Source organism: Trachypithecus francoisi, unplaced genomic scaffold (assembly GCF_009764315.1).
Source record: "Trachypithecus francoisi isolate TF-2019V2 unplaced genomic scaffold, Tfra_2.0 Lachesis_group1, whole genome shotgun sequence".
NCBI classification, from domain to species: Eukaryota; Metazoa; Chordata; class Mammalia; order Primates; family Cercopithecidae; genus Trachypithecus; species Trachypithecus francoisi.
In genome coordinates, this window is record NW_022681454.1 from 143,226,049 (window position 1) to 143,251,048 (window position 25,000).

At 36.3% G+C, this 25,000-nt stretch overlaps 1 protein-coding gene across 6 annotated transcripts in view; it reads right to left on the minus strand.

Annotated features, from left to right (window-relative positions):
- The window catches only part of SLC10A7 (solute carrier family 10 member 7), a 264,962-nt gene that overhangs the window by 239,485 nt on the left and 477 nt on the right, over positions 1-25,000 (minus strand). For 4 of the 6 annotated variants that reach the window (XM_033215417.1, XM_033215418.1, XM_033215420.1 and 1 more), the window contains exons 2-4: positions 20,519-20,601; positions 13,216-13,352; positions 7,311-7,386 (exon numbers count right to left, since the gene is read on the minus strand). In XM_033215417.1, the coding sequence (XP_033071308.1) occupies positions 7,311-7,386; positions 13,216-13,352; positions 20,519-20,601 (296 nt within the window). Of the gene's footprint in view, positions 1-7,310; positions 7,387-13,215; positions 13,353-17,444; positions 18,701-20,518; positions 20,602-25,000 lie in introns of those variants that run through there. The other 2 variants (XM_033215422.1, XM_033215421.1) reach the window with 2 other exon arrangements.

The window sequence follows — 25,000 nt, forward strand, 5'->3', positions numbered from 1 at the left end:
CCTTCTCCCCTGAAGATCCTCATGTGACAGGTGTCCCTTCTCACATTCAAGGGGAAAGCAAGTCTTACAGAGACAGAAAAGAATCTGAAAAACCTGGCCTTGTTAAGTGGCCCCAGTCTATTACCATTAGAGCATACCCCTTTTTTTCCAACCATGTTTCCCCCCAACTATCCACTTATTTCATCAGACAGCATAAAAATATAGTTTTCCCTGGCTCTTTGGGACTATATTTCTGAAATTACCCGTGTCACCTAAAACTTTGGGCAAATAAATTTGTTATGCTTTTCTCTTGTTAATGTGTCATTTGTCATAGGGATGTCAGCTATGACCCTTGTTATGGGTGAGCAAAAGATTACTTTTTCTCCCCCGTAAGATCTTACTATCCTTATTATTCTCTATAGTAGAAAACAGTATCTTAAAGTTGATGCTTAACAACTGGTTGAATACCGTATTCTATTTCTAAAGCTGGATGGTGGACATAGAAGTGCATATTGTGCTTTAAACCGTGTATATGTGTTTTACACATTTTTTGTAGCTATGATAGGTTTCATAATTTTTCAAAGAAGGAGATTCTTGAGGCCCATCCACTAAACATTCTAATTCAATATGTCTAGGATGGATATGATATAAAGAATTTAAGTTTACTTTCCTAATCTTTCAGGTAATGCCAGTGCAAGTGATCCATGAAATCCATTTTAAGAAACAAACAATCAAAAAAGCACAAATAAACATAAATAACATGCCTATAGTCAGTACACTGCTACTAGTGGTAAAGGTGCCTATTTTCATGGTTTGAATTTCCAGGCTTGGTTTTAAACACAGATAACCTAGAGTTTAAATATTACTCCCAGATCTGACTAAAGACTCCTTTCTAACTTGCCCTGACTTTTATCTATTACAACTCTTAATGCTTTTTTCTTTTTTCCTTCAGATATTTGAAGGCAGACATTCCTTAATTATATTTCTCTTCTACTTGTTTAATATGTAGGCTCTCAAAATTTTGCAAAGCTATATAGCTTTGCAACTTTACTTGGATGTTAAGGTTTCATACTCACTTCACATTTTTAGGCAATGGCTTTTAGCTGAATTCTTCCTTTTCTCAGCATGCAAAAGAAGCAATATTGAGATAAAAGAAGATAATGCCTCTTTCCCAAACCCTACCTTTCTTGCTTTTTCACTAAACACCAGTATAAACGATAGAAAAATGAAACAGTTCTACAACAATACTATGAAAATTACGTAACTCCCTCTCCAAACATAGGAGAATAATTTTCTAGTTTCTTAATTTTTTTTTCTTTTATAAAGGAATCCACATGATAGTTATTGTAAGGCAGAAGTAACTTGAATTTAAATACAATGATTCTCTTAGCAAGTCTCATCAGGTTTAAAACCTTTGTAAGGCTTTTGGAGGGAAAAAAATCAAATAAAAATTTTATCACAGAATCTTGTATTTGGAACAGAAATTTAAACTAAACAAATATATATAGTTTTAAACAAAGAATAAGTGTTTTTCTTTTGCCTCCCATGTCAAAATAAAATATAAAACATTCTGATCTATCTTATTTTTGGCAATAAAATTAGGATTAACCAACTCTTATTACTTTTTTCTTGTTTTGTTTTGGTTTTTTTTTTTGAGATGGAGTCTCGCTCTGTCACCCAGGCTGGAGTGCAATGGCGCAGTCTTGGCTCACTGCAACCTCCGGATCGTGAGTTCAAGCAATTCTTCTGCCTTAGCCTCCCGAGTAGCTGGGATTATAGGCGCATGCCACCAAGCCTGGCTAATTTTTCTATTTTTAGCAGAGACGAGGTTTCCCCATGTTGACCAGGCAAGTCTTGAACTCCTGACCTCAGGTGATCCCCCCGCTGCCTGGGCCTCCCAAAATGCTGGGATTACAGACAGGAGCCACGGCCTCCGGCCTTATTACTTTTTCTGTTACTTAAAAAGGAACTACAACTACATGCACACACATATACACACAGCCACAATCACCACCAGCTGGACCATGTCAAAGCATACTCTACAATTTTGCAGTTTTGAAAACTTGTGTTTAAAATATTCAAATGAATAAATAACAATCACAAATAAGAAGCTGACCATGTTTCTAATATTTAAATTAAAATAGCTTAAAATGTAAAAGCCACAAAGAAGATTGTCAGTCAGCTTTACCACTAAACAGTATCATTTGTTTACCTGAGAAATATACTGGCATTTCAGTGTATATACATTGCTATGCACATACATTGAGTCCCTTCTGCTGCTAAAAGTTATAAATTCTAGTTGGCTCACTGAAACAAAAATAACCTAAGTTATAAGAACAGACTTTTTTTTTAACTAACAAAAAGCAATAAAGTTACTTCTTACCAAAGTACAACCCATGATAAAATCTTTTGGTAACCAACAATTTTACTGAAAATCATTTAAAATGAAAAGTGTGTAAGTAGCAGAAACAAATTTCCTCCTACGTTCTATAACAACTTCGCAAAATGAAAATAATAATTTCAAATGACACCATTACAACTGTGTACATCCCCAAATCATTAAAAACAAATATGCTATACAACCATACACTTTATTTTGTACATGAGAGCACATATTAAACATGTATATATTACATATAAGTATGTAAATATACATGAGCATCAACTAAATGTGAAAAAGGTGATAACACAAAATCCTGAAGGAAAACGTTTTCCTACTTGACATAAACACCATCAAGAACATTTTGCAAGGACAATGCAACATGGAAATATGCCACAGCAATTCTATTGCTATGTTAAAACCCATGTCAGTACAGAGCTGCTACATGCAAGGCAGAGCAGAGAATCACAGAAAAGCAGAATCAGGGCCTTCATCAAATACTAGGTGACAGTGAGCCCAGCTTGTGGACCTTTTCATTACACACACCAACAAATTCACTGTCCATCCTTAGATTACATTCTTTCCAATATATTATACAGAAGATTAGTCTTCTTTCACATTTACTGCAACAAAAGTCTATATTCACTTATCTAGTAACATTATTTTAGGAAAGCATTAAACTTTTCTATTACTTTTCTTGCAGATCATTTTCTCCTACAATCTGGTGAAAATATGAAATAGTTTACTCATTTCATATCAGAAGATAGGACCAAACTAGACTCTGCAAACTTCATTTCTGAAGCTTGATATTCAATATTTATGAAAAATTGTATCTTATACCCTGGTCTACAAAAATGCTTGATAATCATGAAACTACAAAATATAAACATTTAAAGAAATAGACTAACACTTTTAGAAAATAAAGGAGATATTTCTAAATTCCACATTATTAACGTGGAACATTAATGTAAACAATTTATCTATTGAGGGAATAAACATGTAAGTAGACTTTAGAAGAATCTAATGCTATGTTACTGTCAAGGATATGGATGAAATGTGAACTTTGGCTAAAAGTTGAGAACAAAAAGGTTTTTAGTCTCTAAAATCAATATAGCCTGCACACCTCTTAAGGGAATCACCATTAGACAAATCACATTTATCTCTAATCACAATAGAAAGAAAACCACAGAGCATACTAGTCTAAAGCTCCTATACCTCCTCTATCTCACTAATTATATGGCAAATAGTAAAAACTACCTGACATAATGAAATCTTTGGTTAAATCCAGCTATCTGCTAATTTCATTCCCACACTAAGAAGCTAAATGTGGCTTTGAGAAAACACAAAACCACAATGCCTAGCTTCACTTTCAATGCATGTCTACGCATCTCAGCTGGCTCCTCGGTCCAGCCTAGCTGTCCTGCCATACCCTCAAGTTAACTCACTTTCCTCATCTAGATGGAAATTGCACACCTTCTCCTCCCTTTTGAAACATCAATACTACCTACCTCATTATCACTCTCAGTTGTTGATCTTGCTTCCAACCTCACTAAGAAAATAAAAACCATTAAAAAAGACCAAGTATACCCCTTCTGCCCAGCTACACACATCCATATCCACACACTCTGCCTTCACTTCTGTTATTATAAATAAACAGCCCAAGGTCCACTGACAGTCATACAACTCAATACCATTCTTTCTCATTTGATCAAATATATTACTCCAGCATACACATTCTCTCTTACATCAACAGTTTCCTCTCTAGTGTAGCATTCTCATCATGGTACATACATGCTGTTATTTCTACATCAAAAAAATTTCTACCCCACATCCCCTCTAAATACAACCTCATTTCCCTTTTCCCTTTCATCAAAGAGAACCTCAAAACAGTTGACTCTACTTCTATCTCTAATTCTGCTCTTCCCACTTTTTTCTTGAGCCCACTCCAAATAAGCTTTTATTTCAGTGCTCCACCAAAACCACTCTGGTTAGGCTGCCAATTACTCCATGTAGCATGATTCAGTGGCTAATCTTCAGAATTTACCTTACACAACTTATATCAGCATTATTTTACACAGTGAACCAGACCCTCCTCAAACACTTTTTCACATGGACACCTGGCTTCCCTGACACAATGCTCCCCTGTTTTTCCTGTTCTCATTACTGCTGCTTTCTCTGTTGTCTTTGTTGGTTATTCCTCATTCCCTTGACCTCTTAATGTTGGAGTGATCCAGGGCTCAGTCCTTGAACCTCTTCTCTTTTATATCTATGCTCTCTCCCCAAAAAATTTCATCCAATTTTGGCTTTAAATATATTTATCCACTGATGATTCCCTAATTTATATCTCTAGTTTAGACCACTTCCTAAACTACTAATTCTAATATCTCTAATTCTTCATTAGTATTTCCACTTGGATATATAATAGACATCTTAGTACATCAAAAAACCAAACTCTTGATCTTTACCTATATAGCTGACGTTACAAGTATTCACTAAAGTCAGTTCCCTTCTCCTTCAGCACACATAAATGACAACACATGGTAAGGCCTTATGACTTATTCTGGCCAATTTAATGTGAGCAAAGTGCCATGTATCACTGTCAACCTGGGCAGTGAAAAACCTATTTATGGTTCTCCAATCTTACTCTCTGCTGTGGCAAGTGAAAATGTTGTGTGTTCCATCCAGGGGGTAGACCTACAAGACAGTAGAGTCTCCAATCAATCTGGCATCTTTGGGGATGGCAAAAGACCTTCCCATTGACCCACATGGGACATGTACCACGAACAAGAAATAAATGTATATTTTTAACCACTGAGATTTTGGAGTTCTTAGTGATCCCAGAATAGCCTAGCCTCTGTAGGCTAATACTCCCCAAACCTGTTCTCACATAGCAACAGCAACCTCATCCTTTCAGTTGCTCGACCAAAAACCTTAAAGTCATTCTTGATCCCTCTTTTTCTCTCACACCCCACATCTAATTCATCAGCATATCCTGTACCAAATACACCCAGAATCCAATCACCTTTACTGTCTCCACTACCATCCTGTTCTTCAAAAGACACTGGTGAAAAATAATAAGACAAGTCACAGACTAGGAAAAAATATTGACAAAGCAAATATCTGAGAGATATATCCAGAATATATAGAACTCTTAATGCTCATCAATAAGTAAACAAACCACCCAATTTTTTAAAAAATGAGCAAGAGAGTTAATAGGCATTTCACTAAAGAAGACATATGAATAGCAAATCAACACATGAAAAGATACCCAATATCACTGGGAATACAAATTAAATTAGAACCACAATGAGATATCATTATACCATATTAGAATGGCAAAAATTAAAAAGACTGAAAATACAGTACCAAACATTGACTAGGATGTAGAACACTGGAACTCTCATTCGCTACTGGTTGGAATGTAAAACTGTATGACCACTTTAAAAAATAGTTTGGAAATTTATTTAAAAGTTAAACATACATATGTAGTAAAAGAAGAGTGCTTGTATATTGAGAGAAATGGTCTACATCAGAAGCTATTTATAGGAGGCTTATAACTATTTATAGATGATTCTTCCTTGATTAAAAGGTACTAAAACTTACACCTACCAGATGATATACCCATTCCACTCCTAGGTATTTCCAAGGAAATGCAGGTATATTATATATAAACTTAAGATTTCTACAGGAATGCTCATAGCCAAAAATTAGAAACTGCCCAAATTTCCATCAACAGGTGAATGGATAAACAATTTGTAGCATATCTATACAAAATACTCCTCAGCAAAAAAGGTACTGAATTATTAATGAATACAACATAGATGAATTACAAAATATGTACGCTTAGTAAAAGAAGCTAGAAAAGATTTTTTTAAAAAAGAGCACAAACTGTATAATTCCATCGCATAAAACTCTAAAAAACGCAAACTAATCTACAGTGACAGAGAGCAGATCAGTGGTTGCCTGGGGAAGAGCGGTGTTGAGAAGGGCAGAAGGAAGGAATGTCAATGGGACTCAGGAAACTCTTTGAGGATGTATATATGGATATGGGTATGTTCACTATCTTCATTGTGTTGGTGGTTTCACAAGTATACACATATGTCAAAGCATTAAACTGTTTATGTTTATACAGTTTGTTATATGTCAATGACACTTCCATAAACCTGTTTTCAATATAGCAGGTACTCAATAATTTTGGAAAACAGAAAGTGGATGAAAATGAAAATCGATGTTGAAAGCAGAATCCTAAGAATGAACTGAAGTGGAAACCCATTATCTTCCCTCTTTCAATAGCATCTTTTTTCTGAACGAGAGAATATAAGTAGAAAAGGAGAAATAAGCTATCACAAATGAATGTCCCTCGGTATAAAGTCATAGGGCCTTTCAACCAGGGAAGAACCCCCTATAAGTAGCTTCTGCATTGGACAATTGCTACCCCAATATACAAATACAATTATTGTGCCATAGTCCCCTAGCAGTTGAATAATCTCTTTGAATTCATCTAATAAACCTAGCCTAATCTCTTCTTTTTATATCATCTTCACTTGTCATTAAACATATTGAACTTTTCCCCATCAATTTAGTTTGTTAACAATTTTTTTGGAAATAAGGAATAGCCACACTGGATGTCCTCAGGCTGTGAATCTTGGATGAAAAATGCCTTTCCCAGGTCTTCTCTGTCCTCGGTCTCCCAATTTCCACTGAGGTAGAAGAAAAATCACTATCTCTATTTCACTCATTTCCCTTGCTCTTCTCTTTGAAATCCTAAATTCCATCCATCATGATCAATTTTAGCATCACACTAGTATGTGAGTACACCTTCTTCTTTCACAAGCTGTTATGGCTAGGAGTTTTCTGCAACATCAACCCTTCATGTTCAAAACTATGGTACAATTTTGAAATAAAAGCACAGCATGCACTTATGTTTAAATAAGGTAGCCCCATGACTCACCTCATTTCCACCAACTGCCTTGGTTAAAATCACTGCAGAAGACACAGGCGGAGGCATGCAACCTACTGTCTGCAAACTGAAAAATAAAATCAAATCCAACTATAAATAATTTTTTAAATCATAGAGAGTTGTCACCACATTCATTCTAAAATAGCAAGGCTGAGCAAATGAAAATAAGGGCATATTTATTGATGCACATGCCCTGTTGAATTTAGACAAGTCTGCACAAGGCAATATGGCTTACAAGGTGCTGCAAATGTATGGGTTCTAATCTCTTATGCTATTCCACAGGCTTGAGTGAGTCTATTTTAAGCTATTTAATCTCTTATTACACAATTCAAAAAGCAGTCAAGGTATAGTGAGTGCAGTCATTGAAAGATAACCAAAATGGCTAATCATTTGGTAAGTGTATGTAGTCTTAGGTTATTTTTAGGTAAAGTGAAAAATAGTTTCCCTACATTTTGTTTGTAGGAAGTCTCTAAATCTTCAAAACCACTTCCAAAGTTCAAAATACTTCATAAGACACAAGCTTGTATCTTTGGATTTCTTTCTATAGAAGAGTAGTTTTCAAACCTTCATCTCATAAAAGATATTTTAATGTTGTAATAACATTACAGAAACAGGCATGACACAACCATATACTTCTTGCATTCAGACTCTGCAGTAAATTCTAGTATCTATTCTCAATTTGGTTTTTATTAAATTAAGTGCACACACCCAAGATCATGACAGGTCTATTTTCTTAGTTTAGGACAGAAAATAAATTACATAACAAGCAAATGAAACTATGAGTAATAAACTTAAGTACTATAAATTTTTTTAATTACTCAAAATTCACATAGAAGATATCTTCTGGGGAGAACAGGTATCTGGCCTAAGTGGAAAGTTCATACAGGACATAGAGGACACATAGTATCTGACTTAAGACTTTGAATGGGTATGATTAAAGGTTACAGTTGACCATTTAACAACATGGATTTGAACTGTGAGGGCCCCACTTATACAAGAATTTCTTCTGCCTCTGCTACAACTGAAACAGCAAGACTTCTTCCTCTTCTTCAGCCTACTCAATGTGAAGATGACAAAAATGAAGGCCTATATAATGATCCATTTCTACTTAATGAATAGTAAATGTATTTTTTCTTCCTTATAATTTTCTTAATATGTTTCTTTTCTATAGCTTAATTGTAAGAATATGTAATACATGTAATATAAAGTATATGTTAATTGACTCTTTATATTATAGGTAAGGCTTCCAGTCAATGGTTAGGCTACTAGTAGTTAAGTTTTTGGGGAGTCAAAAGTTATATGTGGGCCGGGCGCGGTGGCTCAAGCCTGTAATCCCAGCACTTTGGGAGGCCGAGACGGGCGGATCACGAGGTCAGGAGTTCGAGACCATCCTGGCTAACACAGTGAAACCCCATCTCTACTAAAAAATACAAAAAAACTAGCCGGGCGAGGTGGCTGGCGCCTGTTGTCCCAGCTTGGGACTGAGGCTGAGGCAGGAGAATGGCGTAAACCCGGGAGGCGGAGCTTGCAGTGAGCTGAGATCTGGCCACTGCACTCCAGCTCGGGCGACAGAGCAAGACTCCGTCTCAAAAAAAAAAAAAAAAAAAAAAAAAGTTATATGTGGATTTTCAACTGCATGGGGGTTGGCACCTCTAAGCTTCACAATGTTCAAGGGTCAACTATATTTTTATTAATTTTTGTAAGAATACATTATCTAAAATTTTTGCAATAGATTTACATTAGTTCCGAAATACAAAAAATAATGTTTAAACTCATTTTGATTGAAGCATAAGAAAACTGGAATTTCCAACTCAGTTCCATTCAATATGGTCTACTTTCCAGATCTGTTTTACCAAGAGCTACTAGAGTGGTCTACCCTATTATGAATTCCCAATTTCTGAGTCTTCCTTAGAGTCTACTATCATCGTCACTAATACTGAGCATTTACCATTTGTAGTAGACACTATTCTAAACGCTTTACTTACTATCTCATTTATTCCTCAAAAGTTATATTTAAGATAAGTTGTTATTATTATTCCCATTTTACAGAAAACTGAAGTGAAGAAAGAAGTTAAGTAACTTTCCAAACTCACAAAGCCACCTATCTGGGGTAAAACTTTTATGGGTCAAAGACTTATCTAGGCCTCCCACCTCAGCCTCTCTGCCTTCTGTCTCCCCTACCCCCAATACTAGGACAGATCCTCTCACGCATTTTCAATCTTTCTAGCTTTTTCATCCCTCCTCTTCCGGCCCCTTCCCTTCTATGTGCAAAAAAGCAGAATTCTCATAGCTTTAAAAAGACAAAAATTTTGCTTGAACCCAGGAGGCGGAGGTTGCAGTGAGCCAAGATCGCGCCACTGCACTCCAGCTGGGCAGCAGAGCGAGATGCCATCTCAAAAATAAATAAATAAAAGACAAAATTTGCCAACTATATACTGAATACACATATCTTCTATGGGTAAAATCCAACAGGAAAGAATTTTTAAAAGAAATTAAAACATTATTCCTGCCTTCAAGGAGGCAGAAGAGTCAATGCACAAATGTAGATAACTAATAGCAAAATGAGTGAAATGAGTGGTGCTGCCTCCTCAAGATACAATCCCACTTTTCTCATTGTGACTCACTTTTGACCTTTAAAGACTGCCTGCTTCCATGGCCCCATGGACCATTCTCTCTTTACTTCTCCGAAAGGAGACTTCTTCCCCCCTAATAGTAATACTAACCTTAAAGTAACCAGTAATCTCCAAATCACCAAATCTGGTATCTTTTTCCTCATATTCATTCTGCTTACCTTCTTCTCAGGGCACTCTAATATTTTCATGGTTACTGTTGTAGTTCATTCAAATTTAGCTTCTGTCTTTTAAACCAGTCATTCTGGTGGTTTTTTTTTTTTTAGCCCTAACTACAATTCCCAAATTTGTAGCTGCCTATGACTGCCACTTTAAAATAAGCATGTCTAATGTTGTATTTATATATTTGTTTTCCAAGTTTATTGAGGTATAATTGACAAGCAAATATTATAAAAATTTATGGCATACAACATGATGTTTTGACATAGGTATACACTGCGAAATTATTACCACAATCAAACTAATTAACATATACATCTACTCTCTTGGCAATTTTCTAGTATACGCTATTAACTACAGTCACCATGCTATACAACAGATCTCCAGAATGAATTCACATATTTTCTAAAAAATAAACTTCCCCTCTGAATTTACATATACTTTTGGTCAATGGGACCAGTTTTTTTCCCTAATGATCCAGTTTGAAACTTTGAAGTTATATGTGACTCCACTTGCTCCTCAAAAATCAATCTGTGGCTGGGCACGGTGGCTCACACCTTTAATCCCAGCACTTTGGGAGGCCAAGGCGGGCAGATCATGAGGTGAAGAGATTGAAACCATCCTGGTCAACAGGGTGAAACCCTGTCTCTACTAAAAATACAAAAATTAGCCGGGCATGGTGGCAGGCACCTGTAATCCCAGCTACTCAGGAGGCTGAGGCAGGAGAATCACTTGAATCCAGGAGGCAGAGGTTGCAGTGAACCGAGATCACGCCACTGCACTCCAGCCTGGCAACAGAGTGAGACTCTGTCTCAAAAAAAAATCAATCTGTCACAACTAACTTTCCAGTTTCCTCCATGACTACTGCCACCATCATCCCTGTCCAGATGCTTCTCAGCCAATCTGGACACTTACAAAAGGCCTGTTCAATGTTCCCTCTACCTCACTCTGTCCCTTTACTATGCAAGGTAAGGAGTATGTGCTCAGAATATCTTTATTTCAACAACTTAAACATGATTCTGCAACCCCTTCAAGTTAATATACTAAGTATGTACTTTCAAATTAGGGAGGGGAAGGGAAAAAACACTAAGCCAGGAAGAGCTTTCTCTAAGTGAATTACAGTAAGTGTATATTCCTTTAAGTTCAACATCTCGAAGTCAGAATTGTTTGTTTTATTTAGCATATTGAGATTGCAAGCTGTCCAATTAATCTTCCTTCATAGCCACTTTTAAACATATTGTTATTTGCTTGTTTAGCATTTTCAACAGCTCTCTCTCCATCATCTATAGCTTCAAATGCAAACTCCTCAGCCCAGTAATTCAGGCCTTCTGCAAGCCAACCCTATGGAAACATTTTATCTTTGTATCTCATTAATGACTCATTTTTGAAATCTCTAAGAGTACCCAACCTTTGCTGAACTGCTTATTCTTTAACTGATTACACCACTCTTCTGAAAAACCACATGGTGTCGCATTTTGGTGATTACTAGGAGGTGTGTATAAGTTCCCAGAAGACAACAAAAATGAGTAAATATCTTTGTATTCCTTGAGTGGCCTACACATGGTAGATATTCAGTAGCTGTTGGTTATTGATATGCATAATACATTGTTGCTATAAAATGATGTCATCATATTTATGTGGCATTTTACACTTTTTGGTGAAATTTGATGGTCATTCTCTCAAACTAAATCTGGCCAAAATGGCACTCTTGATTTCCACCATGCCTCCTAACCTAGTTTTCCCCTCTTAAGTAAAGGATGCTACCAATTACCCAGTGGTTCAAACCTAAAACCTTGGTTCCTCTGTACTCCTTCTATATCCTCCTCATCCATCACCAATGAAAGCACTACTGTAAAATCTATCTGGCACACATTCATTTCTCTCTATTGAACGGCTACCTCACCACTACTCTCTGAGTTGATTTCTCTCAGGCCCCTCTACTATCTCTTTTCCACATAGCAATCAGAAGAATCATTTGCAAACATAAATCAGACCACATCACTACCTCATTCCAATCCCTCCAATAGCTTCCTATAGCACTCAGAATAAAATTCGAATGCTATCCTATGGCCTATAAGGCTCTACATAGTGCACTCCTGCCTACTTTTCTACTGCTAGGACATGGTATTTTTCCTCTACATCACCAGGCTCTGGCCTTCCTGGCTGCTTTACTGACTGGAAAACACAACAGGCTTGATCCTGCCCTAGAGCCTTTGTACATTCTGTTTCCTTTCCCTAGAACATTCTGCCCCCAGAACTCTGAAATCTAAATTAATCACCAGCCTGCTCACCCAACCACTTTCACATTATCTCACTGTTTTGTTCTTTTCACATCATTTATCTCTATCTTGCTCATCTACTTACTTGTTTATTGATACCACACCCCCTGAGACTCCCCAACATGCAAAACTAATGGGCATTTCACTGTTGTTTCTCCAATATTTATAATAACTCCTGAAACAAAGTAGAAGCTAAATAAATAACTTGAATCAATGAATAAGTAATTTCAATTGATATCTCCAACATCATTGGTAAATAAGCAGTAAAAGTATGATTATCCTCCTTTCTAGATAGGGAAATTGACATTAAAAACTATTTAAAAACTTTGCTCAAAGTCACATAGTATGTTAGGGATATGGTCAGAATTCAATCTTCAGGCTCTAAGTTCAACTATTATATCAAACATAAAACAATGAAAAGGTAACGTTTGTCCCATATATAGGTATTTTTTTCTTTCTTATACATTTCTAAAACACACCTTATACTCTGCTATTTTCTAATTAATTGACATCCAATTGACTGGCATACAGATCTTACATCTGCTAGTCCTTCTCATTTTTTTTCCAAGACCACTCTTTAAAATTCTCAGAAAAGTGCTCATCCTAAAACCTCAGGATGAAGCATGAGGGTGTATCTTAAGATTCTGTTAATTATTTGATGAACTTCCTTGATGAAATACTATTGTTTTAAAGGAAAACAAAGATGTGTTTTTACTTCCTTTTAAGATAGCACACATAAGCCCTTTTGTATACAGTTGCCATAGAAACAATAATGTCTCTAGAGATGCCCCATTAAAAGTGGACCCACTTTTAAAGATTTAAACATACCCTTTTAAAAGCCATTCGTTGATGGGTGTGATTGATAAAAGCTGAAGAAAAAGCCATATTGTTGCTGGGAAGAATGCAAGTGTAAAGATCTGAATAAAAAGATGCAGTTTTAGATGCACCAAAGCACTGGTCAGCTCCTGGAAAAATTAAGGAAACAAAATAAACAAAGGTAAGAAAACTATTCCTGAAAGGAGATCGCTACTAAAATAACATCACATGAGTTAGTTTTTAATTTCGAGTTTTTTCATAGCTAAAATTTTTATCTATAAGTAAATACACATGAGACAATGCAAGAGAAAAAAGATACTTATGAAGGCTATAAAGTATTTTTGTTTAAAATTTCTTTAAAAAAAATTTTTTTTTTTTGAGACAGAGTTTTTGCTCGTCGCCCAGGCTAGAGTGCAGTGGTGAGATCTTGGCTCACTGCAACCTCCATCCCCCGGGTTCAAGGAATTCTCCCGCCTCAGCCTCCTGAGTATTTTGGACTACAGGTGCCTGCCACCACCACGCCCCCCCTAATTTTTGTATTTTTAGTAGGACGGGGTTTCACCATGTTGGGCAGGATGGTCTCGATCTCTTGACCTCATGATTCGCCACCCTTGGCCTCCCAAATTGCTGGAATTACAGGCATGAGCCACCGACCGTGCCCGGCCTAAAATTTCTTTTTTTTTTTTTTTTTTTTGAGATGGAGTCTCGCTGTGTCACCCAGGCTGGGGTGCAGTGGCCAGATCTCAGGTCACTGCAAGCTCCGCCTCCCGGGTTTACGCCATTCTCCTGCCTCAGCCTCCCGAGTAGCTGGGACTACAGGCGCCCGCCACCTCGCCCAGCTAGTTTTTGTATTTTTTTTAGTAGAGACGGGGTTTCACCGTGTTAGCCAGGATGGTCTCGATTAAATATTCTTTTCTAATTTCTTTACAATACACAATAAGCCCTAACAAATCAGATGTGTAAAATTCTGGACCAGGACTAAGCCAACTATACTTTATATTAGCATAGATTTGGGGATTGTTGAACAACATACATGTATGTTTACCTATATAAAATAATAAATCTTTTCAAAAAACCTTAATAAGATCTATCACATTTCAACCAAATACAGTAATTAACCTCTATGCATTGCACCAAGGGTTTAAGTCCTCAATTTGGCAAGATGTTACTGAATCTACAAATTAATACTTTAAAAAACATTTCCCTCAATGATAGTCTCTAATTCCAAATGGCATTTCCTTCCACAATCTACTCACTATATTCTTTGTTAACATTAACAGAATAGCAGCTTTATGCCATAATCTGAGCTTGTCACTTTACGTGTTATCTCACTTAATCCTCACAAGAACCTAATTAAGTAAATACTATTATCCCTGTTTTACCCATGAAGAAATTGAAGTTGAGAGTTACTATATGGTGAATATCAGTATTAAATTTTCTGGCATGCTAGCAAACCCATGCCTGCTCATCCCAATGCTACCTCAAGAGGGGAAAAAAATGCACATTAAACATAACAAACCAGGCACACGTTACGAGTTTGACAACTAAAAGAAGGATAATTAGCTAACCTCTGGGATTCAAATAGATATAAAGTAACAAATATTTGCATTTGAGTTTATATTGTGTTGAAATAAAAACAAAATGGAAAACTAAAAAGAAAATTGGAAAGTGCTAGAAAAACTATAGTCCTTTAAAACAAGCAAGTCATCATTAAAGCATATTCAACTATGCCAGAGAGTCACTGGTTGTAAGTATACAACTGCAATAGCCCCTTTGTTCAGGTAAGATGTTCAAGAGATCCTCAGCCTCAGAGACATTAGCCAAAGTTTATCAGTTTAATCAACAGTACGTTAATGCAGACTCATTCGCTCATCACCACATTCTGAGATTAGTCTCATCACTTCCCACTGTCTATCCCTGTGTGGAGATACACACAGCAGTTCCTTCCTGTTAGGTCACAAGACATCCCTAAATGACATCTAAAGAATTTCTGGCAATCTGAGTCTAATTTAGGACCACTAGAAAACACTCAGCCTACCAGAAGTCACATTAGGTCCTGGGATCAGACCTAAGAGAAAGCAAGCCATCCTTACAGTGAATCAGAATTCTTAGAGCTCCACTCCAGAGAAAACTTGCGCACCAGCAGTTTCAGAGAATTCTCAACAGCCTTGAAGCCAAATCTCATTTAAATATACTCAGAGCACTAAAGAAATATTAGTATTTTTATTTTTTAAAATACCGTAATGAAATGATTAGCCAGAATACACTAAGGTATTTTTGTATATACTTTTTTTTTCTTTCCTTTTTTTGAGATGGAGTTTTGCTCTTGTCATCCAGACTGGAGTGCAATGGTGCGATCTCGGCTCACTGCAACCACTGCCTCCTGAGTTCAAGCGATTCTCCTGCCTCCACCTCCCAAGTAGCTGGGATTACAGGCATCCACCACCACACCCAGCTAATTTTTGTATTTTGAGTAGAGATAGGGTTTTGCCATGTTAGCCAGGCTTGTCTGGAACTCCTGACCTCAGGTGATCCACCCACCTCAGCCTACCCAAGTGCTGGGATTACAGGCATGAGCCACCATGGCCAAACTGCATATACTTCTGATAGGAATAAAAAATGGCATAACTTTTCTGAAAATTAATGTGGTAATACATATCAAGGACTATATAATTCATATTCTTGGACCCCAGAATTTTATGACTAGGAATTTATCCTAAAGATATAAAAAGTGATTGTAAATATTTATACACAAAATTGATCATCACAATGCTATTTACTAGAGCAAAATCTGGAAACAAATGTCCAAAAATAGGAGAATCACTGAAAAAGTTAAAATCTAATTGGAGTGTTATGAGCTATTAAATACCCTGTTGATGAGAATGCAGGTGTACAGAATCTCTCCCCTACTTTATCAATAGGTGTATAAATTGGCATAACCTATAGAGAGCACAACCTGGCAATTCATTCCTTCATTTAAGTAATACTTACCGAGCACCTGGTGCCATTCTAGGTACTTGGAATATCTGTTACAACTTAAACTACATATATCATTTGACCTAGCAATTCTACATCTAGGAATTTATCCTTCACCTATGTTTCCAAATATAGGAAAAATATAGTTTTAGGTTATCCTTTGCAACATGTTTGTAATAGCAAAACCTTGTAAATTAACTAAATGTTCATAAATAGAAGACAACAAAAATACATCATGACACAACCATACAACAGAATACTATTTGATGTACAAAAAAAAATGGGGTTCTTTATGTGTTTAAATGAAACAATGTACAAGATACGTTTTTTAAGTAAAATAAGTTAAGGCACCAAACAGTATGAAATGCAATCTGTAGGGGGGTAGAATACACATGTGTATGTTTCACATGGAATATCTCTGGAAAGGTACACAGAAATTGTTAACATTGTCTGTCTCCAGAGAAGAAAACTGGATAGTTGGTGGAAGAGTGAAAAAAAAAGACTTACACATATCTTTACACCTTTTAATTCTGAACTATGTGAATAAATCATATGTTCATAAAAGTAAATAAAATATTTTTGTTATAATATAGAAAGAAAATTTAAATAATATTAAATTATGTTAAAAGCATACAATGTTACATGAAAAGATAGGATAAGATTACATGTGTATATGTGTATAGGTCCACAATATGTGTATAAACATACTTACATTTACATAAAATTTTATTTTTAAAATATTATGCATATAAAACATATTTTTTAAAAAGAACTAAAAAATGGATGTTAATAGTTAATAGTAGTTATTTTTAATATTTCTAATCTTTCTACAATAAGTAAATACCACTTTTTATTACAACAAGTTATAAAAGTTATAAAACAACAAGTTATAAAAACTAAAATGTGCTCAGAAAATACTGCTGACCTAATAAATGACAATTAGAAATTGCCACTGCATCGGGATGATGATACAGTAAATAACTCAGCAAAACGACTCACAACAACCAACCATGTTGGCTCATAAGGGGCTTCTTAACAATAGGGAAGTGCTTCTAAGAAAGATTTTCAAGACTTCCACAAAATCCCAGAGTCATATATTTTTCCATATCTTCTTCATACAACCATAAAGATAAAACAAGATAACAGAAAAGAACAAGCAAGTAAACTCTGTAAATCCCAAAATAGTTATTATTCCATACATACCCATGTAGAATTTTGGGCCACATAGTCAAATAAGTGCCATCATGAATAATCAAAAAGTTGGCTCTGCATCATAGTTTGTTTATTCACATGTAATATAGGTCAAAATTCATTAAAATAAACTTAAGAAGACACTCCACATCATGTACTGATTATACCAGAGTCTCACTGACAGCATCAAGCATTGCTTAAAACCAGGGCTCTGATTGGGACACAGAAATATTTTCATTAGACACCGATTTCTCTTGTAACCCTTCATCTGCCATTTCATTCATTTGCTGAGAGTCAGGCTCATAGCTCTGGGCTTGAAACAAATAGTATAAGTCTAAAGTTTAGAGTTTGCTATATTTGCTTTTCTGCTAATAGGATAAAAAATAATAATTTTTACAGAAAAAAAAAAAGAAAAACCTGCATCGTCTGCCCTACTCAGGACCTTTTTTCAGCCCCTGAGTCTCCTGCTCACCTTTGTTTCCATCCCCAGCACCATGCCTTGTAGCCATAAGCACTTAATTGATATTTGTTTAAACAAATTCGCCCTGCCACAGTTGGCTAAGAGACAAATCCTCCAAAACTACAGGTTTGAAGTGAACTAAATATGAATTTTAAATGTGACCATATTTCACTTCAATACAACAAAATTTCAAAAAACTAGAAATTAATAGTCATAAAACTGAAGACTCAGCATTGCATTAGTACAGTGTCCTTTATAATTTTAACAAATTAGTAAAACAAATTTTAGAATACATGTCATTAAATCAATGTATGAATCATACAAGAAATGTTCAATATAAATCAAACTTGAATGGGACCAACACAAATGCTTCCAAATAAACTCAAATCAATAAAAATTCACTGTCTCCCGTGTGCAAAAATGAACTATTTTAGGACCTAGTAAGATATAAAAATCGTAATCCCCACTGAAATGAATTTAGGATTAGTAACTAGTAAACAAATATGACTGCTACCTCCTAAGTTACAAGTTACCCATGAAATTAGCAGGGTTTAGAAGTGGTTTAATATTACACAATGATACAATCTAGGACATCTTAAGTTAAATGGCTTTTGAAAATGACTTAATGTTGTATTCGTTTGAAAAGGGCTTTTCATGGAATAAATGGCTTTGATTGCTGCTTAGATACCACGATAAAGCACGAGATCACGGCATTTCATTAGATCCAAATTAGCTGGATGACTCTGAAGGTTTCTTAGCTGCTTACAAAAGAAGTCAGTCCTTAGAGAAATGCTGACAGCTGTGACATTCTTCCTTCTTCAATTCCTTCATCCCATAAAGTTGGCTGCTTCACAGAATCGCATTAAGAAGCTAAGGAGTGAGAGAAATCAAGTCGCTTTCCGGATTTCCCATGGCATAAGTAACAGCTTTAGCCATTAAGCAGCCACCAGGGGACACAGAACAACGTCCCAAGTAAAGGACTTGGGTTAGAAAGCTGCTCCATAAAGAGCATTAGCCAAGGTCAGCAGGAAGATCTCCAAACAAGACCAGTCCAACATTATGCTGGTGGCAAGTATCTTTCTGTATCACTGTGCCCCACATTTGAGAACCAATATTAGAACTCATATGTTGACAGAACAAAAGTCTGTGCTCTGTAAGTAGTAATCATGGTCCTCTCATATCAATATTGTTTACCAAAATTGGAATTTGACATACTAGGAAATCTCATCCCATGTCAGTTATTTTCAGAAGAGCAAGTAATCACAGAAAATATTTACAATTCTTGAGACACAATTTATCAGTTATAGACACTACACAATGATCCTATGTATATGAAAAAATACCCCAATGAGGCCGAGCATGGTAGCTCACACCTGTAATCACAACACTTTGGGAGTCTGAAGTGGGTGAATTATTTGAGGTCAGGAGGTTGAGACCAGCCTGGCCAATGTAGTGAAACCCCACCTCTATTAAAAATACAAAAATTAGCCAAGCGTGGTGGTGGGTGCCTGTAGTCCCAACTATTTGGGAGGCTGAGGCAGGAGAATCACTTGAACCTGGGAGGTGGAGGTTGCAGTGAGCCAAGATGGCACTACTGCCCTCCAGCCTGGGCAACAGAGTGAGATTCTGTCTCCTCAAAAAAAAAAAAAAAAAAAAAAAAACCCAGTGAAAAGATTTATACCAACCTGATGGCTACAGAATATATAAATTTAGTAAAGTCATATTTTTTCCATGTTGCTACTAGGGTGGTCTAAGAAGGAACTAAATTTAGTCTTCATTCAAATCACACTTAAATAAAGGTAAGACATGATGCTGGACCAGAATTTTAATTTTTAAAGCCATTTCCAAAAACAAAAAAAACCTTCTTATAGTGAGATATTCCCATCTACATAAGAACAGGATGTTAGAATGATAGTTCTATGTAATTTCTTCAAAAGCAAATGGGTATTTTCTCCTCTCTCATTTTCTTCCATTGTAAGTCAAAAGAGAATCATAAATTCTACTCTTCCTCTCTCACAAGTAAATGTAAAAATGTCTGGATTTCTTTACTCCCAAGAGAATCTCATGTTCGGTGAAACCTGAATCAGTAAATAACATTACATATATATGGGTATGCTGTGTGTGTGTGGATCTCTCTGTGTGTGTATATATACACACACACACATATGTGTCAAATGAAAAACACCAATATTTCTCTTAAGACATCTATTAATATTTAATAGATATGCTAAGGAACAATAAGCTTTTCTAAATAAAAATTAGTTAAATTATGACAAATTAAGCATTATTTGAATAGCATGAGTTCTGGAAACCAAAGATGATCCACAAAAGTTATGGAAACCAAACTGAACATCAACAGCTCAAATGTGCCCAGGCATAGTAGGTACCACTGTAGTTACCACCATAAGCTGAGGTAGAACTAAAGTAGATGCTTCAGTTCAGCTGTCATATTAAAAACACACTCATTATAACCACATCCTCAGGGCCCATGCTGCTCAACTGTACAGCTTTTATAATGCATGTATGCAGGAATGAAACACAAGTCCTTTGCCGACCAAGTTATCTTCTGCTACAGTGAATCCTTCAGATTATAGCTATAAACAGCTTTACCAGAGGACTCTGAAATTTAAGGTAAGTACAAATTACATTTTTCTCCCTGCTTTTCATGTGTCCCATAGATGACAGTACCTCTGTTTTCAATGACAGTCCACTGTTAAAGAATATTGTTGCAACAGCAATGTAGGATACAGTTATTTCTGGCTTCAGTGGTCCTAAAAAGAGAAAAATGAATTATTGTTAGAAAAGAATTTCAACAGATAACTTAGCACAAAAGAAGAATCTATTTGTTCACGCCTGTAATCCCAGCACTTTAGGAGGCCAAGGCAAGTAGATCACTTGAGGCCAGGAGTTCAAGACCAGCCTGGCCAACATGGCAAAACCCAGTCTCTGCTAAAAATACAAAAATTAGCCTGACATGGTGATGCATGCCTATAATCCCAGCTCCTTGGGAGGCTGAGCGGGAGGATTACCCGAGCCCAGGAGGCAGAGGTTGCAGTGAGACGAGATCACACCATTGCACCACAGCCTGGGCAACAAAGCAAGACTCTGTCTCAAAATAATAATAATAATAATCATCATCATCATCATCATCATCATCTACTGAAGGACAACAAATGGTACTTTAGATATCAGTGTCACCCCTAGCGTCCTACTGTCCCAACAGAGGTAAGCATTTGTGTGATACAGCCTAACTCCAGAGAGCATTTTCCAGAGGGCAAGGACCATGGCTGTCTTGCTCAGCACAGTATCCTCAGACCAGAAGAATAAAGAAGCACACAGAAGAGCACGTAAGCAACATCCCTCAATACAGGTCCTAATTATATCTATCATGGTATCAGCGCTTATATAACAATCAAAATACCCCCGAACCCGAAGAAGAGTATCAATGGAAGAGGTTCCCTTCTCTTTAGCAAATATTATTTCATTTCTTCTAGGATACCAGAAACAAAACCTTGTAATCATACACGCATTCAGTTCTGCCCAAGAGTATTCATTCTACAAATACTTATTAAGAACTTGCCATGTGAATGAGATAATGCATATAAAGTACTCAATAATATATCGCTATGACTGTAATTATTATTAAATTATGTTAGGCCCTAGAGATACGTGATGACCCAGTCAGGCTTGATCCCTGCCTTCCAGGAAATCCTCTCTGGAGTTAGGATAGCAACATTCAAATGTGTTAACACTGTGAGAACAATAGTTAAAAGTATCATTTGTGAGTTGATATAAGTATCATTTGTGACATGTACACAATTGACTTGAAGACCTAATGTGCTAACAAAGAACAACATTCTTTCAAAAAATGCAGTCCTGAGAAAATGACATTTTATACCTGTATATCAGTGGTTCTCCAGCAGTGGCAATCTTGCCTTCCATGGACATTTGGCAATGTTTAGAAATGTTTTTTGGTTGTCATAACTTGGGGGATAGGATGTGCTACTAACGTCTAGTGGGTAGAGATCAAGAATTCTATTAAACATCTTGGAAGGCATAGAACAGCCCCTCCAAGAACAAAAATTATCATGTTCAAAATGTCAATGTGCCAAAGCTGAGAAATCTTAGTATATGGCAACATTTAAAAAAATCTAAGATCATCTCCTATATGGCATTCTATTCAGTCCTCTTGTACTAGATTGAATAGTGTCCCCCACCCCCAAAATTCATGCCCACCCAGAATCTGTGAATGTGACATTTTTGGAAATAGGGTCTTTGCAGATGTAGTCAAGTTAAGATGAGGTCTTATTGGATTAGGAGGATCATTAATCCAATAACCGGTATTCTTAAAAGATGGAAATTTGGACACAGACACATGCACAGGGAAGACAGCCATGTGATGACAGAGGTGGAGAGTGGAGTTATATTGCCACAATCCGAGGAATGGCTGGCAACCACCACAAGCTAGAAGGTGCAAAGGATTCTTTCCCAGATGTCCTTTGGAGAACATCTTGACCTCAAGACTTCTGGCCTCTAGAACTGTAAGAGAATAAATTTCTGTTGTATTGAGCCACCTGGTTCATGGTAATTAGTTGTGGCAGCCCTAAGAAACTAATACACTCACTTACACAAAACAACAGGACAACAATCATGGATCCTCCAAAGCCTGAAACTCTCTACTTGCTCGATATATGGACAGAAGACCAAGCTCAGAAAAAACAACACATATATATATATAATATAATATAAATATTATATAACATAATATATAATAATAAAATCTTCATATATATAACATAATATATAAAATATATTATGTATATAACATATTTTATATATTATGTTATATATGTTATATATAATGTTATATACATAGTATATAATATACATAATATTTCAAGGCTCCTCTGAGAGAGAATATATATTATACATAATATATAACATAATATGTAATACGATAATATATTATATATTGTGATATATGTTATTTAACATAATATATAATATTCTTTATATAGAGAGAGAGACAGAGAGGATCTACTATGTCTTAGGCATTTGTAGTACAACAATGAATAAAAGAAACAAAGATTTCCTCAAACGCTGTAATAAATTATGTAATATGCCTGGCATTTACACAAATCATTTTGCTGAGATCTGAGAAAAGGGAGGGAAAGGGAGAAGGTAAGTGCAAAAGGCATTCCATTTGGGGGCAGTGAAGGCTTATTCCAAAACTTTTATAAAGAGGTACATTATCTTTACACTTATGAGTGAATCTGTCTCAGCAGCTCACACAAGCAATATTTCTTCAGCAGCTAAGCAGGGTGATTCAGGAGCAGATTTTAAAGTCAAGGAATCTGGCTTGCTTGGGAAGTAGAAGTTTCCCAGGAATTTTAAATACCCTGGTTTCCGATAGTTCCTCTTCCCTAAGCTAGCTACCTTAACCTAGAGAGAGTCACCTGGCATCAAGCCTCAATATCTTCAACTGTAAAAGAAGCATGTTGGCTTAAAACACTTTAAATGTTACCCTCTCACCCTTAACATTCTATTGTAATTAAACAAAGGAATGAATTATCCTACATTAAAGACATAAGGACTAGTGAAAATGGGAAATGGCATTTCTATGATAGAATAATGTACCAAAATGTTAATAAGCAGAGTCTATGGAACACATAAGTTTGTAGAATCTATCTCATACATGCCACTGCAGAAAAGCCCCACGGAAATGATTCAGCATTCAACACCTTTCTTCCCACAGAATATTTGGGAATGTAAGGTAAAAGATATTTTGCCAAATTTAGCCCCTGCAGATTTAAAGTTAAAGATCATGCGTCCTCTGTAATTTCATCTCAAAACTGAGCAAATAAGAGATCTAACACCAGAAGCGATACCTAGTGAAGTGTGTATTGCAGATCATGCAAAGGTACTCTGAGTCTTACTATTCATTTAGCTCCGGGGATAGGGGGGTCTTCATTTGACAGACCTGATCTTCACAAGTTTCCCAAAAGTTCACAGAGCAGCAGTGTTAAAGAAGAAACTATTACCATCAATCAGAGGGAGAAACCACCAGGAATAACTGCTTTATTCTCATAGTTACATATTCTATACAATTTTGTTCTTAGTTGAATACAGAAGAACAAAATTTTAAAACAAACAAAAAAGCCTTCATCTCCACAATTTTGGTTGAAATAATTGCTTTTAAAATGTTCCCGGAAGCTACTTCTAAACAGAGTAATGGGCTGGAGGTTAAGGGGAGAAGGGACCACTACTGTTCTCCTGAGAGATCATTTCATTCACTTCCATTATGTTTTAACAAAAAGATACAAATAACTTTAAATATCCTCCTAAGCGCTTCCTACTATGAAAGATTGTGCCTGTTCACCTCTGTCCTTATTTGCTCCGGTTGCATGAGTTAGGTATTAAACCTGTCAATAAGCTTGGAAACTGACAAACAAGGTCAAAAAGATAAGCGAATTGAATAAATTCAATTAATGTTTATGAAAAGCAGGACAAGATTGTCTAAAGGTATTGCGGGGTGGGGCATAAAAAATCTGATATTTCTAATGTTCCCACCAGTGCCCATCACCTCCAGTAAAAAACTCCCACTATTCAGAGATCTAAGTATGCTTTCAGTCCATCTACATTTCCTTGCCGAAGCACACACTACACTACACATAGTCTAACAGTCTGTATCTGTTAGACTGCTAGTATAGCAACTGAATCCCGGCAGCACACGGAAGTAGTGCCCTGTAATGAAAGAGTGCAACGTGTCAGTCGGCTTGGGAGTTTCTGGAGTGCCAGCAACTACAGCAAATCATCACTCTTCAACATGTGGGCCATAAAATCTGAGTTGGGGGCGGTGGTGTCCCTTTTTCTTGTTTTTCCTCCACTTTTTTTTTAATGTGGGGGCGGGGAGGACTCGAAAGTAGATTCGATAATAAGGTCCACTCCAAGATAGATACTGAACTCTTAGCAACCTAGATTCTCTTGGGATAGGGTGCTACTTTGAAGGCAAGAGGAGTAAGTTTCATTCTCTGTAACCTCACTTCTTGACACGGAGGATGGTCATTGTTTGTCTACGGTAAAGGCTACCTGCGCTGAAATTCCTTTGCCCCGTTCCTAATTACAAGTTCCCTCTGTGATTGGTAAATTAGAAAATCAGCAAAAGGGCCA